Below are 18,875 nucleotides of genomic sequence, written 5' to 3'. Positions count from 1 at the left end.
AATTGGCGTAAAAGGCAGTTTCCTTGTAAACTGGCATCTCTTTGAATTCTCCTAATAGCTTAAAATGTTATGCCAATCAAACAATATTTGAGGCTTTATGATAATCCTGTTAATGAGAATACACGAAACTGCTGATTCTTGATTACGAATCCACAAGGCATAGCCGAGTGAACTCGTATCAAGGAATAACAGTTTCAAGTGTATTCGCTGATTTAAACCATTGCTTTATACTAACAATACGCTCTAAAACTGTGGATTCTTGCATAGAAAGCGTGTCAAGTGTTCATTCGTGAAAATAATCTTCAGTAATGAATAGACGCGTCATAGCAATGGTTTAAGTACATTTTCCAGACATAATTTGTGTGATCTAGCCTGTAAATATATCAGATATTTTGTGTAATCTATTATGAGAATAATGAGTTTTAAACCTGACTCAACAGGCATTCGTAGACTACATCTACACAATTTTTAGCGAAACATGGCACAGAAGGCTAACAAAGAATCGAGGCTATATTGTAGATGAATCCAATTTCATGCATTCCTACACCTCAATGGCAGCCATAGCTGGCCATAGCTGCCCCCCTTAGGTCTATCCCACCTGAAATGTGAAATGATGTGGCCTTGGCAGTGGCGGATCCAGGGCAGTCAGAGGGGGGATTTGAGAAAAAATAGAGAAAAATGTACGAAATGGAGTGACCCTCCCGTCCCACTCGGGCCCTGCATATTGGCGGGCCCGCAGTAATTTTCACATGATTTTAGGACGAGGACCCGCCTTCAAGCAATGCCTAAAATAATCGCCTTTCCTCCCTTTTCTCTTCTCTTTTCCCCTTCCCCTTTCTCTTCTCTTCTCTCCTTTTTTTTTGGGGCGGCGAACGAGGGGCCGGGCCCACTGCCCCTCCCCCAAATCCGCGCCAGGGTCTTGGCGGGGATATGAAACTGCTCTCTTTTCCACCCAATGATCATACCATGATACTTTTGGAATGGCAATTCTTAACCAAATCGATAGCATATAGGCCTACACATACAGATAGAAAATTATCTTGAGGATTGTGTTAGAAACAAGTGACAATCGGGAAAATAGGGAGTGTTTTAATTGCAACAGCCTATCATGACCCACTAGCTTCTTCACCATCAGTTGGATTATTATTTGCATTGTAAACATGGTAAATATTGTCTGCACGGTTGTTTCGATGTGAACACATGTGATGTTACCTTTCCACCCTGGACAAGTATATCTTCAACAGGTCCTGTATCAACGTAAAAGTAGAAGTCAAATTGATGGTATCAGAACGGATGTCTTAATTTAGGAGAGAAATTCAATAAGGGTGTCAAATAATGCAAATGTCAATATTGATGCCCCCATGGGAGTTTTAAGTTTATATTATTGTGCGTATCATTAATTTTACATGGCTACGTTTTCAAACAAATGCACGCATGTTTGACAAACTCAAAAATTACGGGTAAGCCTGTGGGTAAATTAATTGTCATATAATCTGGCAATACCATCATTGCCTAAGTTTCAAAACCTGTTTGTGATGGTGGTTAAAAAGGGTCCATTTTTGCCCAAAATGCCCAAAATGACCAAAATCATTAAAAACCTGCATTTTAGGCCTACTAATGAATTCCAAGAGGTCATAGGTAAAAATAGGTCACAGAAAAATATTGTGATTTACTTTTTTTTGATCCAAACGTCCATCTTAGTAAGCTGATACACTTTTTAAGGTGCATATATCATTTTCCAAACAATTTTCTATGTAAAAATTACTATTGTGGGTCAAAAGTAGGCTTAGTATCCTCTAGGTCGCCAAAGCCTAAGGCTTACTAAGCCACCTGTCGAGAAACTTCGCCCATGTGTCTGAACCTGTATTGTATCAGATGATGTTTAAATGCACATTATATTCAACTAACATTGATACTATAAAATTAATTGAATAAATAATTGTAAAATGCACAAATTGGAAATTTGGATTAATAAAATATGATTTTCTGGCAATACCGGTTTTTGCAGGACAGGACATGAACCCAGCCTCAAAGTGTTGCTTACGTTGCAGTGTGTGTCTAATCATGTATGCAAAGTGTGCTAATATTTCAATTAAGTTGGTGATATTAAAGGTTACATGAGTAAATATGTAGAAAATGCATTATTTTGAAAAATGCATTTTTTGAAAATTATCAAACTTTCTGGCAACACTGGCTTTACAGGTCAAATAGCCCCAGAGATTTTTTACCAAATTTGGAAGGGGCAATGTCTGCCCAAGTACCAACAAAGAGGAAATAATTCTGGGTGCTCAAGCAAAATTAGTTTTTAGACTTCAAAGATAGGGTAAAAATTGCATTTTTTCAAAAGTGCTAAATTGGCAATGTTGCCCAGCCCTAAAATTGCACATGGGGAAATATTATTGAAATATTTTTTACATCTGGGGAAAGCACAAAGACAATACTTTATGGTGGTAAGGTTACTTTTTTTCTGTGACCTCACATTTAAAGTCAGGAGCAATTCAAAAAAGTACATATTTTCCCTTATTTTCACCCCAAAATAAGCAAAAATCACGAAAATCATAAAACTTCCGTTGCTATGGCAACAAGCTCGGAGGAATTTTTGATGTGACTTTTTGTAACCTACTACCAAAGCCCTTTCACCTCATGCAATAAAATTTTTTTGACCGTTAGCAGGCACATGTGGTTTTTACCCAGAATTGCAATTAATTAACTGTCAGATATGTTCCCTTTTTTGGCCTTAACATATGAGGCAAAACCCAGGGATGGCCTTTTGAGGAGAGCGAGAACAATCACTCTCTGCTGCTCTTAAATCTGATTTTAGTGATTAGCTCTCCTTAATTGACAATTCTCTCCTTGCATTGTATTGTAAATGCTCTAAACAGATAAGGCTCCATAAGAGCTATTTAATGCTCTCCTGCAAGCTTACCAAACTTGAATACTTAATAAGTATTCTGAATATATTCATGTTGTCTTCTGAATACTTGTTTAATGGTATTTTTGTGGTTGATTGTATTCTCCTGGTTTCAATACTAAATTTCAGTTTGGTTTGATACTAAAATCTAAAATCTGAATACTTATTAAGTGGTATGAATACTAGCTAGCATGTAAAATAAGTGGTATGAATACTAGCTAGCATCGAATACTTATTAAGTGGTATGAATACTGCATGTAGTTAGCAATCTAAAATAAGTGGTATAATAGTAAGCCACCACTAAGAACGTTATCCAAATATCTGAATACTTAACAAGTGGTATTTACACTATCAACACCCAGAGGGAAATTGTGAAGAAAAATAATACTAAGAATAAGTGGTATAATATTACTACATCCAGGTCAGGGTCAGGTCAACTGCCAGTTTCAAATTTGCTTCAGACATGGCAGTTACATATATAATTCTGCTGTTATTTTAAACAAAAATTGGCATTTTAAACCTTCCTGGATAATGTGTACCTGTTTTAGTTGGGTTCCACTGTGTGCTGTAATCATCAGGTAATTCATGTGCTACTTTGGCTTTGCCAAACAACATGAACAAGGAGTAAAAAGGTAAGCTTATACTTCACATACAATTAAACATCCATGATATTGAATGTTAATGTCAAATGTTGCAATTTGCTCTTAGCCTCTGTGTAATAAATACTAGTATATAAATAACCTCTATCTATATAGTGCATGGATTCAAAATGAGTTTTTCCTGAGGTGGTTTTCATCAACTTTAATATGATAAAATAAAGCTCATAATTTGATAAAATGATGTGGTGTGAATACTTTAACACATCATTCAATAGGGGAAGAGTGTAGCTTTCGGCGGACGGCAATACCTTAAAACAAGATGTCGCATAAATCGATCTTAGACGGGTCCAAGTCATCATCGTGATCGATGGATCATCGTCATCATTAATGTCACACACTAACACAAAATGCAAATAAAAGAGAATGCCATCTCCATTAGGATCTTCAGCTTCGATTACATGCATCATCATTATCATCAACATGATAGTCATCATCATTGGTCAGTCCTCATCAAGATGGTTACCATCAAAATGCAAACAAAATATAATAATGCCGCTAAAAGAATGCCATCTCCATTAGGATCTTCAGCTTCATTACAATCATGATGGTCAATGCCCGGGGGCACTCAACTTTACAAGTGACGGGTAATATATGTGCCTACCTGCCTAAAGTAGGGGCCTATCACTACAAAAAGTTGTTTTAAAAAAGGGGTTCATTGGGTACAAAGAAAATAAAAAGGGGTCATTGGGTAGGGGGCCTATAATATATTGAAAACAGGGGGTCTTTGGGTATACAATTTTAAATAAGGGGTCATCAGGTAGACAATTTTGGAAAAAATGGAGCAAAATTCTAATTCTTATTCTAAATTCCAATACAAATTTGCTCATCAGTGAATTAAGAGAATTTGAAAGTTTCCGCATTATTCATCGTAGCATTTTATGATACAATTTAAAGGGGTCATTGGGTAGCTGCACCTAAAAAGGGGGTGATTGGGTATGACTTTTAAAAAGGGGTCATCGGGTATATGCGACTTCAAGGGGCCTATTGACAGACACATACCGTCACTTCTTAAGTTGAGTGCTCCCCTATCAATGGTCATCATCATTAACAAGTATTAAATTGATTTATAATGTATCATATCTTTTATTTGTTCATTCACGGTGGAATTTACTTGTCTGCATCGGTTGGGTGGTTAAAAACTTGTACTGTAGGCCTACCATAATGTCATGCAACTCCTTGCTGCAAGCTAAAATGTTTGTCATAAAACTCGAAATTAATTCCTAAGGTAGGTAAACTGTGAGCTTCAAAAGGAAACTCCTTCGTTACTAATTTGCCAACAGCAGCTCAAATTTGACCTAAACAGCATTCAAATTTGATGCAAACAGCATTTTGTATTGCATGCACAATAAGTGGAGTCGGACCAACATGAACATGCCTTCAGTAGTCTTGTGGTATGTGTAATTGAAATAGAACCAGGTTTCCTTCTAGACATATTTTGCTGCCGCCAAAATGAGGTGACCACAATCAGAAATATGTTCAGAACAAAATAGCTGTATGACTTCAATAACCATGGTAACATTTAGGCAAGCAATATTACTAGTCTTCTCATTTGCATATTAGTATTCAGAATGCTATAAATAGCACTAGTATTCTCATTTGCAATAGTATTCAGAAGGAAATGCCACTAGTATTCTCATTTACATATTAGTATTCTCATTTACATATTAGTATTAAGAATACTAGCAAGTATTCTCATTTAAATTTTTTTGCTTATAGGAATACTTATAAGTGGTTTGAATACTAGTGAGTTGTTCTCATTTACATATTAGTATTCAGAATACTAGTGTGTGTATTCTTATTTACATATTAGTATTCAGAATACTAGTTGGTTGTTAAAATACTAGTGGTAGTGGTAAGAATACTAGTGGTAGTGGTTAGAATACTAGTGCTAGTATTACAACATAAGCTAATATAAATTAAGTGGTTCAAATAAGTGGTTCAAATACTGTTATTAATCTTCTAATTTACATATTAGTATTCAGAAAGACTTGTTATGTCCGTTGAATTATGTGGTTCTAGCTAGTATTCAAACCACTAAAAAATAATACATCATGAATACATTCTATGAATATATTCAGAATACTTAAAAAGAATACAACAGGAAGACATTCAAGTTTGGTAAGGTCCCTGAAAACATTTTGGTTTTTTTCTTCAGGTGTGTGACAACCTGATTCCTCTGGATAGGACGTTCTCTCCTAAAGAAATGAAGATTGCTGGATGGTCATCTAATCTACTAGAAAATGCATCAGCTGAGGTGGGTATAGTCAATCAATCAATCAATCAATCAATCAATGGATCAATCAAGTAATCAACCAATTGATCAATCGGTCAATCAGTCATTTAACAGGTCAATCAAGTAAACAATCAGTCAATTTGTCTGTCAGTCGATCAATCAAACAGATGATCAATCTTATAAGTCAATCAATCAAACAGATGATCAATCTATAAGTCAATCAATCGAATAATCGTCTTTATTTCCGTAAAAGTTTCAAACATATAACTTTTCTTAGAAACCTGTTTTTTACAATGAAAAAGAGAAAAATGTAAATTAAAATATCTTTGAAGGTGCTGGATTATTACAAAATTGAAACTGAGAACTGTTTTTGTTTGTTTGTTTGTTTTTATGCAGCTGGGAGATCTCTCCCATTGGAATTGTTCTGGAAATTGGAAAACAAGTGATGGCGGTGACCAGACAGAGAAAAGTAAGTGCAGTAGAATTTGAAATGAAAATTTAGAAATGAAGTTGCAATCTTTTGGTACATGTAGGTTATGTCCGGTATTTAGAGATAATAAAGATACAAAAATTGGTTTTCATATCAAAGTTGAGAGACAGTTTCATTATTTTGAGTAGTGGATGGTGGCACATATCCTCATTCTTGGTCAGTTGAATATTATTGTAATCACTAAAAACTAATTTTTATTCAGCAAAATTTTATTTAGTAAAAGTTTTATGTCATGAAATCTCCCAGCAGTCGAATCATATCATAGACTGGGAGAGGGCAAAGATACTGGAAAATGACTACACCCAAGATGGAAATGTGAGGCATTATGGATCAGAAAGAGGGGGCAGGAGACGCTAAATTGCATATATTATTTGAATCGCATATACATATATGTATATGAGCCGCTGTTGAGAACTGTGCACCCTAGGGATGAGAAGACTCGTGGGAAAACTGGCGGATCATCATATTACTGAAGAAGTCACCCGACCTGGGTCACAAAACTGTATAATATTGAGTAGAATTTTGGATTTGTCATGATTATGAACTTAGGGCTTGGATAGCGAAGTTTTCACATATTTTTGTGGGATCTGAGAGCACATCAGACACAGCGATATAATACACATTTTATGGCAAATGATTATAAATTTATATTTTTGAAATGTAACAATCCTCAAAGTAAATTGTATAAATCTAGTGATATGTACATGTACTTAAAGTATGTAGCTGGGATGGAAAGCCGTCAATCATATGAAAATTTTGACCTTTATTATCAGGGCTACGAAATCCCCGGTATCGTGGTACCGGCGTTCCCAGAAAAAAAATCATAGTCGCAGAAAAAAATCAAGACGGGAAAAATAATTATTGACGAGCATGTGGGCAACTTGGTAAGCTTACTACAAGATAGCATGGAAATATCAGCATTTTTTAAACATCTTGGTTGAAAAAAGTGGTGGGGGCGTTTATTTGAGGTGGGGCGCCTATTTGACGAAATACGGTAGATTTGTTCTCCAAAACGCCCAAAAAAGTAGGTCTTTTTGGAAAAAAATGTATTTTCAATTGATGGTCAGCTTTTCATCCCAGCTACATACAAGTACATATCACTTATAAAGTTTACTTCGAGGACTGTCAAATATAAAAATTTTTAAAAAATATCAAATTTTAATAATTTGCTGTAAAATTTATATTATATCACAAATTTCAAAATATTTATCTATATATTTGATATCAGAAGGACATTCCTCGTATTCATAATGCAATTCGATATGTCTGATATGCTCTCAGGTCCCACAAAAAATACTGTGCAAAGGTGGGTGACTGACTCCTTAATCTCATGTTTTTATTTTTTGTTTGTTCATTTGTCTGTTTAAATTTGTTTAGTGTTCGTTTCTTCTTACATGACGTGCACCAAGTATCAAGAAGTTGATCTGACCCAACATTTCTCTGAGAAGCATCTTGACTCCTGTCCTGAAATACAGGTGAGGGGTGATAAGGCCAAAGAAAAACAAAGGTTCGTCTCAAAGCTCACGAGTGGTTTGAAAACAAATGTGAAATGCGATTTTTTTGTTCATTCCAGACTTTTTTATTGTATTTTGAGAAAAAAATCTGCATTTCTTTTTTGTTCAAATCTCGCGATTTTACAAATGTGCGCGAGAGCTTTGAGACGAACCTTTTTTTTCTTTGGCCTAATGAAAAAAACACCCAAACAAGCACATATACACCTACACGCAAGTACTGCCAAACTAGATCATCAAAAAATCAAGCAAAAGGTTAATATAATATAATAAAATAACAATAACTTGCATTAAACAGTAAAGCATAATTAAAAGTTGAAAGGTGTATTAAATTGTTTTGAATTTTATTCAACTTTGAGAAATATTTACCAAGAATGGTCAGAAAGTTCGAAAATTTGTAAAAGGTCTTTTTTTTGTTATGTTGTCCAAAAAAGGTTGGGTCCCTTGGTTTTTTGTTTGTTTTTTATTTTGTTCAAAACTACACAAGATTGATGTCACAGATGAACGTGTTGAGTGTATTAAAGTTTCATATACTTCATACCAACAATTTAATTTAGCAGTTATGAGGCGCAAATGTTTCCAAATCCTTTATATACTTCAGACCAACAATTTTGCAGTTATGAAGTTCAAAAGTGTCCATAAATTTAAGACCAGACTTAAAACCCTTCGTTAGTCCTTAAAACAGTACAAGAATTTGATTTTTTCTTCTTTAAATTTGTTTATCTCAGGTTTCAGAGTCTTTCCATGAAGGCTGCAATCAAGGTGGTTTCTATGGTTTAACAGTCAGTCTTATGACATACGATGGTGCAGTTATCACCAGCCAGACTACCGGGGAAAAGGGAAGCATTAAAACACGTGATTGGATCAAGGAAAGCTTTACATTCAAGGGCTACAAAAAGGGAGTTAGGATCGTTGGATTTGAAACTTCTGGTAAGTGTAAGGCAGTACTGCCAAAATGGTTTCTTGAGCTCAGCCAAGCTTTGCTGCCTTCACTGATGGTTAAGCTTCGCTAGAGCCTTTGATACTAACAAGCGAACAATATACCAGTTTGTTGATATGTATCAGAGCCTTCACCAAAGCAGGAGGATTATAAACATGGGTTGATGACACAACCATAATCAATTTCCTTTGTGTTATTAAGGTCATGTGCAATCATGTGCAAAATTCCCTGGGAAACTTGATATTCTGTGTACAAAATCAAATCAAATCGCCCATGTGAAGTTATATCATAGAATTGCAACTTATTTAAATCCCCTTCCGCCCTCTCCCTCCCTCTCTCCCTCCCTTTTGCCCTCCCTTTCGCTATCCCTTTCTACCCCCCCTCTCTGTTGTTGCTAACCACTACAGCCCCATATCATTCCTCAAACCATTAAAGAACCATACAGAGACTTGCAGCTAATAAGCGCATACCCTAGACATTACACAATTGACCATCGCAGATTCGTACGGGTCACAACGAGACAATTAGATGCAAGTTCCTTGTCCAGGGGAATGTCAAGCTAACTCAATTTTTAACACGAGAGCGTACTAACCAACGCCAGGTTTTGAACCCGCAACCTCTTGCACCATAGTCAAATGTCCTATCAATTGAGCTAACTTGACTTTGGAGCTCTGAAACAAACAATTTGTTTTGTCTAAATAATGATATGATAAAGTAATTAAATTGTCACTTTCTTTTTTGAATAGCTCGCGATGACAAGTTCTGGGGTGGTCACTTTGGTGCGTACGCTTCTGCTGCAATGCTACGTGTGAAGAGTGAGGTGGCGCCAGATGATTCGGATCAGGATGGAGATGTCGTAGAGCCCAAACTATCTCCAAACAAGATGCAAGAATTGAACAGGGTCATTGGAGATCTGAACGCAGAGTACAAGGAAGGCTTACAAGATTTGCAAAAGACAATAGGTAAGTTGTTATGTAATTTCGTTATGCATTTTTAACGGCCTGTGGTCCGCTGACACTGCAAGCTTCTGTAAAAACCCAGTCACAGGCCAATAGAAAGGGCCATCAAAACCATTCAGATTCGAACCAGCGCACACTCACGATTTTCAAGTCGGAGTTCACCACCACCACACACGCCACAACAACTCATAGTGGATCTGGGGGCGAATTAAACATGTAATGATTTTATTCACCCATTAATATCTCACATCCAATCCATTTATTTGCAGCTGAAAAAGAAGCCCCTAAGCCATCCCCAGCTCAGGTCAACACCAACACTACACTAGCAGCAAGCAATGATGTAAAACCAGTCTCACTAGGAAGGCCTAAGAAACGTGAGATTCGCATCTTCGTTTCCAGTACGCTTGTCGACTTCCAAGACGAGAGAGAGATTCTCATCAAGAAAGCGCCCGCGAGTTGAATCGCCTGTGTTTGGATCGTGGTGTGTTCTTCACGTATGTGGATTTGAGATGGGGGATAACGACAAAGCAAACAGAAAGCGGGGAGACCATTTCCATCTGTTTGAGAGAGGTAATTATATCGTCGTTGCGCAGGAAGAACCTCCTACATGTATGTGTTTGCGGCCCCTGAACATGTTTAAAATAAAACTGCCAACCAGTTACATAGAAGGTTTTGGCGAATGAAGAGATTTATACGTGTTGGGAATAGACATCAAAGGTATATTTTAAAACTGGTCAACAACACTCACTTTTTGAACCGAAGGTTTTGCTTTAAGCATGTTCAGGGGCAAATGACACATAAGGGGCCAATGACACATAAGGTTTGCCCAACGGCGATATTCATTGGGTAACATCTCCAATTGGGCTATTCCAGTTGAAATACTTACACCCCCTGTTGAAGACATGACCTTAAATTCCACACAGGGAGTGTGAATTTTAAATGGGGTTACCTGAATGGGGGACAACAGTTGAATTCTGCACCCACTGTGTGGCAGATTAAGGTCATGTCTTCCAGGGGTGTATGGATTTCAACTGGAATAGCCTAAGGGGGGGACTTTGTGCGGCAAATATGCTTCTTCACTTTGGTCATTATTTACACCCTGTAATATTTGGGATTATTTCTACATGTAGGTGGAGCGTTGTCGACCATATTTTATCTGTCTCCTAGGCGACCGCTTTGGCTGGAGTCAGACTCAGAAGAAGAAAGACAAGCTGTTGGATAAGAGCTACAAGTTTGCCATGGAGAATTTCAAGAAGTTTAAATGGCTGGAAGATTACAGGTTTAACACAAGTGTCACAAAGGTAAGCCTAAGGCCCTCCCCCCCCCAAGCAATCTTCTAAGGGAGGGGGGGGGGGGGGTGGGCAGTCTCTTGGAACGTTAATGGAATGAATACGGTACATTTTCACTCAATATGTTCACTCCATCCATAGGAGTCAACTCTCAAACAATACAATGGGCCAGGCATGTCCATGTGTTTGTTTTAAGGAAGTTGACTCCTATCATGGACTCAGGTGCAACTTATAGAACAGCCTTTTTTTCAAATAATTTACCATTGTAACCGAGCATGATGATGTAAGGAGCACAAAGAGTTTTTTTAAAGTCATGTTGTTTCTCAGGTTACCATTTTCTGTACAATTCTATTTCAGCTTGAGGTCTTGCATGCTGCCCTCAGAGATGATGGAGTGGAGAAAAATCGCACCTTCTTCTACTTGAGAGAATCGCGAGTACAGAGGGACCAGCTTCCTCCTCCAGAACCAGAACCTGAAGGGGTGGAAGAGGAGGACAAGGAGGAGAAGAAAGAGGAGGAAAAGAAGGAGGAGGAGAAGATGAAGGAGGAAAACAAAAATGGAAATGAAAAAGATGGCAAGAAAAAGGTAATAAAAAAAAAAAATTATGACACTTTTCCAAATTATTGTTTAGAATATTTTTTTAAGTCAGTTGTTTAAAGCCTCAAAATTGCACTGTAATCATAAAAAAATGTGGTTTAAAAATCCTGAAAATGTTGGGATCTTCTACCCTTTTGGCTGCATCAAGGTTCTAACCATGAGGGGGCTTCAGAATCCCAGCATCATTTGTAGGGTTAGGGTTGTACCATCTATTGCATTTACCCATTTCTCATATCTGTCAAAGGGAACACCCTTATAAAATCCCTAATATTGGTTTGCACAAGCAGGGCCTTTTGAAATTCACCCTCCCTGTGTGGAAGATTGAGGTCATGTCTTCCTTACTGGGTGTATGGATTTCAATTGAAATAGCCCATTTTATTGAATGCTATGTGAATACCTCTGTCTGTTTTTGCTCTTTTTTGCACTCTTATTTTTCATTTTATTGTGAAATGTATGTGGCTTTATGAAAATTGCCTAAATTTGTTTTATATTAATATTCTCTTCAGGAAGAAAAGAAGAAAGGCGAGACCCAATGGCATTTTGACCAGCAGCATGAATTCCGTGAAATCGTGAAAAATTCTGGCATCACCACCAGAGAGTTCAAGACAGCTGAAGATGGCTGCCAAATGATAAAGGAAGTAAGTCAGAATCCTTAAAGTTTTACTGCCATTTCATTGAGATTCTAAATGTGTGTGTGTGTGTGTGTGTGGTTCTATATAGCCACCCTAACAAAAATAAAGTTGCCCTTATTCCGATTTACTGATCAAGCACAAAGCAAACCCAGCACTGGTCTTGACTTGTAACACTGGAAAACCTGAGTTTCTTTCAGGAGGGCATGATTTCAATGTAATACTCAAGTATACTGACAGGAGTCTCTGTCCAGAGGCCAAAATTATCCTCTCCAAAAATACCAGAGTCTCTCAATTATCTGTTTGATGATGGGCTGCATGTACGTATTATTTGGATAATACAAAACAGAATAAAAGGAGTGCTTGATGACAACCAACCAAGAGAACAGGCAGGCTTCAGAAGTGGATATTCAACAGTAGACCATCTACATGCCATCAACCAACTTATTGAGAAGGCAAATGAATATAACTTGAAGCTATGCATTGGATATATAGACTATGAGAAGGCCTTTGACTCAGTGGAACATAAAGACCTCTTTACAGCACTACGTAAAGTTGGAGTCAATGAGGATATGTCCAAATTCTTGAGGACATCTACACAAATGCCACAGCAAAAATCCACATTGAAAATGATGTTTCAAAAACAATCCAAATTCAGCGTGGTGTGAGACAGGGAGACACAATATCCCCAAAAATATTCACAACAGCAATGGAAGATATATTCAGAAAGCTGAACCTACAGGAGAGGGGATCAACATTGATGGCGAGAAGCTTACAGATCTGAGATTTGCAGACGATGTAGCTTTGGTGACAACATCAGTAAAGGATATGGAGGTCCAGTTAAATGATCTGAATAAAGGAAGTAAAAAGATTGAACTGAACATACACAAGGGCAAAACTAAATATATGACAAACCACCAGTCAGAGGACGCCATTGTAGTTGAAGGCGATGTTATTGAAAGGGTGGAAGGATATAAATATCTTGACCAAACAGTGAAGATGGAGGACAACACCAGGGAAGAAGCTCTGATCAGAATAAAGGTAGGTTGGAGTTGCTTTGGAAGATTCAAAGACATTCTATGTGATAAAAAGTTACCAATGCATCTGAGAAGTAGAATGTTCAACCAGTGTGTATTGCCAACAATGACATATGGGGCAGAAACATGGACAACAACCAAGTACCTGGAACAGAAACTACAAACAGCCCAAAGAGTAATGGAAAGGAAGATGCTACACATTACCTTAAGGGATAAAATTAAGAACACTGAAATAAGACGTCAAACTCAAGTCAAAGACATTATGGTGAAACTCAAAGAAGCGAAATGGAGATGGGCAGGTCACCTGGCACGAAGGGAAGATAACAGATGGACTAAACGGCTAACAGAATGGCAACCAAGAACAGGCAAAAGATCAAGAGGAAGACAGAAGAGGAGGTGGCGTGATGACATTACTGCCTACATGGACAAGAAATGCAAGAGACAGAGAACAGTGGAAGAATCATGAAGAGGGCTACGTCCAACAATAGTCGAACACAGCCTGGTGAGTGAGTGAGTGCATGTACGTATTAGGGTTTCCCCATCAGTCCAAACCACCGCTAGTCCGATTTTTTTGGGTTAGGGTAAGGGTTAGGTTTAGGATTAGGGTTAGGTAAGCTTAAAATTTGGACTAGCGATAGTTCGGACTGACGGGGTATCGGACTGACGGGGTGTACTCCAGAGTCACTGAATGTAACTGCTACCTGTATTGCTCAGGGTCGTTGCAGGAATCCTCCTGCAAATTGTTGGAAGTTCATGAGTAACTAACTAGAGTTTCTTTTATTATGTTGTTACAATTTCCCAAGCACTGGACTGGTGCTGGAACACATTATTTTCCAGTACTAGAAATATAACTTGAGGTAGGGCAAGTTGACGGTCAAATGAAGACACTTATTGCAGAGAAACAGCATGGAGTCCAATAAGATTCCGCTAAAAATTGCCATCTAGATAACCCTATAACATAAATCTCACGGCAGCTAAAAAATTTGACTTTTCTTTCAGGATTTAACTCGATGCGTGAACGAAGACTTCCCACCGGGCTCACAGCTCTCACCTCTTCAGCGAGAAAAGGAAGCGCATGCAGCTTTTGCCGATGCGCGCAAGAGAGTTTACATCGGACGTGAAGAGTACTTCAAAGCCATCGATGAGCATTTTGAGAAAGCTGCTGCTGGTGATAAACAGCCTCTTGTGATTCTGGGTAAGTTAAGGTTGAGTAGCTTTTATACAGTTTGACTTTATAAGGCTACTGGGACTGAATGTAGGATGCATTGGTGTATTTTACATACACCGTCAGCAAAATAACCACCAAACAAAACTGTAAAAGTGGTAATTTTCACAAGTTTAATCATCAGTCACTTGCCTGCAGTTATTTATTTATAGAGACAACTTACACTTCAATATGTTAGACTCTAATTTTTAAATGCATAGAACAGGGTAATAATAACTTGGGCCTTGATATTCCTGGGGGAATGTTATGTGACATGTTGCTCATCACTTGATGGATGGATCTTGTTATTTCGGACTGATTACATTCAATAATATATAATATATGAGCCAAGCGGAACAAGCTCCAACTCATAATCGGAAGATTGGTTCGAACCCCGGCGACGCCATTGTGTTGTGCCCTTGAGTAAAGGCACTTTATCTCAATCACTCCTTTCCACCCAGGTGTATAAATGGGTACTGGCATTCTTAAATACTGAGAATTATGTAGCACACTTACTGCGGAGCAGGTGTGGCAAATGCGATCCCCCAGCAATATTTCATGGTGGAGTCTTGACCAATAACTAACGAAAGAGAGATGGGCATTCCGTCCTGTAAAAAATGCAGGTTGCCTAAATTTCTGCTTCTTACTTAATGTGTACATCATTTAATTAGTTTATGTTATTTTACTCACCAGGTGAGTCTGGTTCAGGAAAGTCAGCCCTAGTGGCCAACTGGTGTGGACGGTTTGAAGAAAAGAACCCCAAAGATTTCCTCTTCATGCATTTCATTGGAAGTTCACCTGAGAGTGCCTCACATCTCAACTTACTCAGACGGTAAGGTCTATAAGTGTGATGAGGTCACATGCTGTATATCTTGCCAACAAATTAGGGACATGAAGTGACATCCATGAGTTACAAACCAACATGGTGGATTAACTAACTTTGTTTTGAGTGTGATATCTTTGGTTTGGGTTCATATAATAGTCTGACACGTGTTATTTGTTTTATTTTTGTTATCATTTCAGATTATATGAAGAGATCCGTGTATACCTCCGACAAGACCTAGTAGTGCCTTCATCAGATCGTAATCTTGTCTTGGAATTACCTGCTTGGCTCAAGCTTGCCAGTAATAAAGGTCAAAGGGTCATGCTTGTGTTGGATGCCCTCAATCAACTTGACAGTGGAGCAGGCTCCTCAGGTAAGTCTCAGAGGATATGATGTGAACAGGGTTTCCAAAAGATTTCAGCGTGAATCGCGTGTCAAATAATCGAAAAGTCACCCAATTTTTCTCTTTACATTGGTTTCTATGGGGCAAGTCATGGGAGCCAATGTTGAAAAGTCGCCCAAATTCTTTTTAACCATTGGTTTCTATGGGACAGGAAATTGTCAAAAGTCACAGGGAAAATCTTCAAAAGTCACCCAATTGGGCTACCAAATTGCGGGTTTGGCAACCCTGGATGTGAAACAGAGGGGACCAACCTGTTTCGATCTTAGGAAGGACAGCCAAAATGATTAACTGATGGGCTCAGCCGAGCTTTGCTGCTTTCAGTAACACATTCTAGGGAAGGGTACCTGGCTATTAGCAAAGCCCAAATCCATAAAAGCCTGTAGAAAACTTGCAGGCTTTGCTGAATTTATACACACCGCTCTGATACCACCGTTGACCAAAAATCGATCTAATCTATTTTACGACCATGCTTGAATTGACAACCCCTTGATACCTAATTGACTTACTACTGCCCACAGACAACAACCCCAGACATGCTGTTTTAATGACCACTTTAACATTTGATGAGTGGGTCATTTTATGCACTTACTGAATGCAAAAGAAATTGATTATGGCTGTGTCATCCCATCCCAAATCAAATCATCCTATGTTTATAATCCTGCTGCTTTGCTGAAGGCTCTGATACATGTCAGCAAACTGGTATACTGTGTGCTTGTTAGTAAAGCTAAACCGTCAGTGAAGGCAGCAATAATTGGGTGAGCTCAGCAAACCATTATGGCTGGAATGCCAGATGACTTGCCCCAAATACAACTCCCCCCAACGGACAACTCGCCCCAACAGACAACTCGCCCCACGTATACAAACTGGCCCCATGTACAACTCCCCCCAATGATAAGTGTATGCAGAGAATATCTCTTTTTCCAGCCCGCTGGTGCGAGGTCACCCACCCCTGGTTTAATCAATGTGCATGAAAAATAACATTGTGTGTTTCCTCCATACAGGTGATGAGCAGGAATTGAAATGGTTGCCCAAAGAATTGCCACCAAATGTTTACTTGCTGATGTCCACACTACCAGGAAAGGTAAGAAGAAAAAGTGATATTCTGTGGTTTAAGAAACAAGCTTTTTGAGACTTTAAAAATTGACCAGTACCACCTCAAAAGATTATTAGGATTAGGATTAATTTTAGGATAGGATTGCGGTTGGGGTTAGGTTTTAGAGATTGGATTGACAAACTACCAAATGATGTGGGCTTAAGGCTTTTTTTTAATTTGTTCTTATTTAAAGGAGTATTTCGTGATCCTAGCATCTTCATTTTATGACATTTTTCAGAAGATATCCACGAAAACAGCCTATTCCCAAAATTTCAGTTGATTTCGATTTTGCGTTTGCGAGTTATGCGTGATTATGTATATTGCACTGCTCCATAGACAATGTGTTGTAATTTCGTTCTGGTATACCAGAACGAAATTCAAATTTTACGATATCCAGGGGTGTGAAATCTCTGCGTTAACATGGAAATCCGCGTTTTTAATACTCCCAAATCCATGTTTTTACAAATTTTTCAAATCTGCGAGTTTGGCACTAATGGATACTTGATCTTTTTTCCACGTTTTTTGGAAAGCTCCATTCACACCCCTGGATATCTTTGCTAAACGAATTAATCTGCAAGAAATATTTTGTACATAAACATTATGTAGCCAGAGGTTTCGAGTGATATAAAAATCTCAACTTTTTTTGAGAAAAGTGGGGGATGATGCTGTGGATCACGAAATGCCCTTTTAAGTGAAAAAAGAAGAAAAAATAGCCCCACATTCCTGGAGCAAAGGGTACTTTTGAACCTGAAGAGTAGTATGTTGTGTTTGGATTTATTGATGCTTATCGGTTACTCAACACTTGCACCAGTATCCAATACTTTTTATTTATCACATTCAATATGGGAGACAAGGCAGATCAATATACTTGGGGAAGAAAGCCTAGTTTCAATTGCATGAGGAATACATTTTGGAACAGTCTGGACCCGAGGTCAGGACTGGAACCCTGGACCTCACTGGTGTATAAAGCAAGGACACAATGTATACACTAACCCACTTCAGTGGTTATTGAAGCCCCCTGATTTTTATACTTCCTCTTTAAAATATTTAATGGATATGGAGTCCCAACTTGGTGTTTAGGTAAATTAAGATGCATTCAGATTCATGTGACAGGGATGTAAGTTTCTACATTCTAAAACTAAAGCCGATAGGAAGTACTATTTCAAGTTTTCACTTTCCGTCAATGTTTACCATAGCAAGCCCCATTGTCTTCGGCACTCATGATGAATAAGGTTTTTGTCATATATACTCATGGCATGCATGATGGGTATAAACCAGTAAGGTTGGAACTTTCGAATCTGTACCTTCTATCGGTCTTAGTTCCATAACTTATATAATTTTGCTTTATTTGTCGTCACTGATATGTCAAATTAAAGAAAACACCCTTGCCGCCATTATGGCTACATTGATTTTTGAAATCGACCTCAATTTGGCTATAAGGTCATAAGTCTTGAACTGCGACCTTACTTATATAGCTGACTGTATAATTAGATGAAGTCTTATAACCATTTATGTAAATTATATTTACAGAGAATGAGATGTTGACATCAAGTCATGCAGCGAAACTTCAGTAGGTTTACATTTTGATTTGCGCATGTCTGCATGTTGGTTTTGAGATATTCACAGCATGGCAAAATGTTTGTACTTACTAATAATTGCATGCTTATTCATAATATGCATATCAGCAAATATGATGCAAGAGAATGTATTTCTACCGATAACCATTGCATACTGGGAGAATGTATGGCTGGTGCATCATCCCCCCACCCCAATCCCAAGTTGCCAATGCATTTAATTTCATCCTTATTTATTATCTGCATAAATTATCATTAATTATTAGTGCAGGACATTTTTATTCACCAATAACTAACCACTGTACACGGACACATGCAAAGAAGAGGGGGAACTTAGGGGGGGGGGGGTTGCATCAGCCAGACCTATAGTCCAAAGGAATGGTGCATTTAGTTGCGTGCTTATTTATAATCTGCATATGTAATAACATTATTAGTGCAGGGAAATATCCATTAATAGGAAACTTATTGTATAGACGAATCCAACAAGCCAAGTCATGGTCAGGATTTGGTCAGCCATTATTGG

The 18,875-nt window shown here is 38.0% G+C and overlaps 1 protein-coding gene across 1 annotated transcript in view; it reads left to right on the top strand.

Moving 5' to 3' along the window:
• The window catches only part of LOC140162735 (TPR repeat-containing protein DDB_G0287407-like), a 40,607-nt gene that overhangs the window by 1,525 nt on the left and 20,207 nt on the right, over positions 1-18,875 (top strand). Inside the window, 14 exon segments of the mRNA XM_072186020.1 lie at positions 5,726-5,824; positions 6,200-6,272; positions 7,671-7,768; positions 8,533-8,734; positions 9,491-9,706; positions 9,973-10,149; positions 10,152-10,273; positions 10,834-11,004; positions 11,350-11,577; positions 12,096-12,227; positions 14,255-14,450; positions 15,153-15,291; positions 15,483-15,655; positions 16,687-16,766. Of these exon segments, the coding sequence (XP_072042121.1) occupies positions 5,726-5,824; positions 6,200-6,272; positions 7,671-7,768; positions 8,533-8,734; positions 9,491-9,706; positions 9,973-10,149; positions 10,152-10,273; positions 10,834-11,004; positions 11,350-11,577; positions 12,096-12,227; positions 14,255-14,450; positions 15,153-15,291; positions 15,483-15,655; positions 16,687-16,766 (2,106 nt within the window).

The sequence above is a fragment of the Amphiura filiformis genome, chromosome 10 (assembly GCF_039555335.1).
Source record: "Amphiura filiformis chromosome 10, Afil_fr2py, whole genome shotgun sequence".
In the NCBI taxonomy this organism is placed as follows: Eukaryota; Metazoa; Echinodermata; class Ophiuroidea; order Amphilepidida; family Amphiuridae; genus Amphiura; species Amphiura filiformis.
Note: the sequence above shows the minus strand (reverse complement) of the source record. Positions and strands in the feature narration are given on the sequence as shown.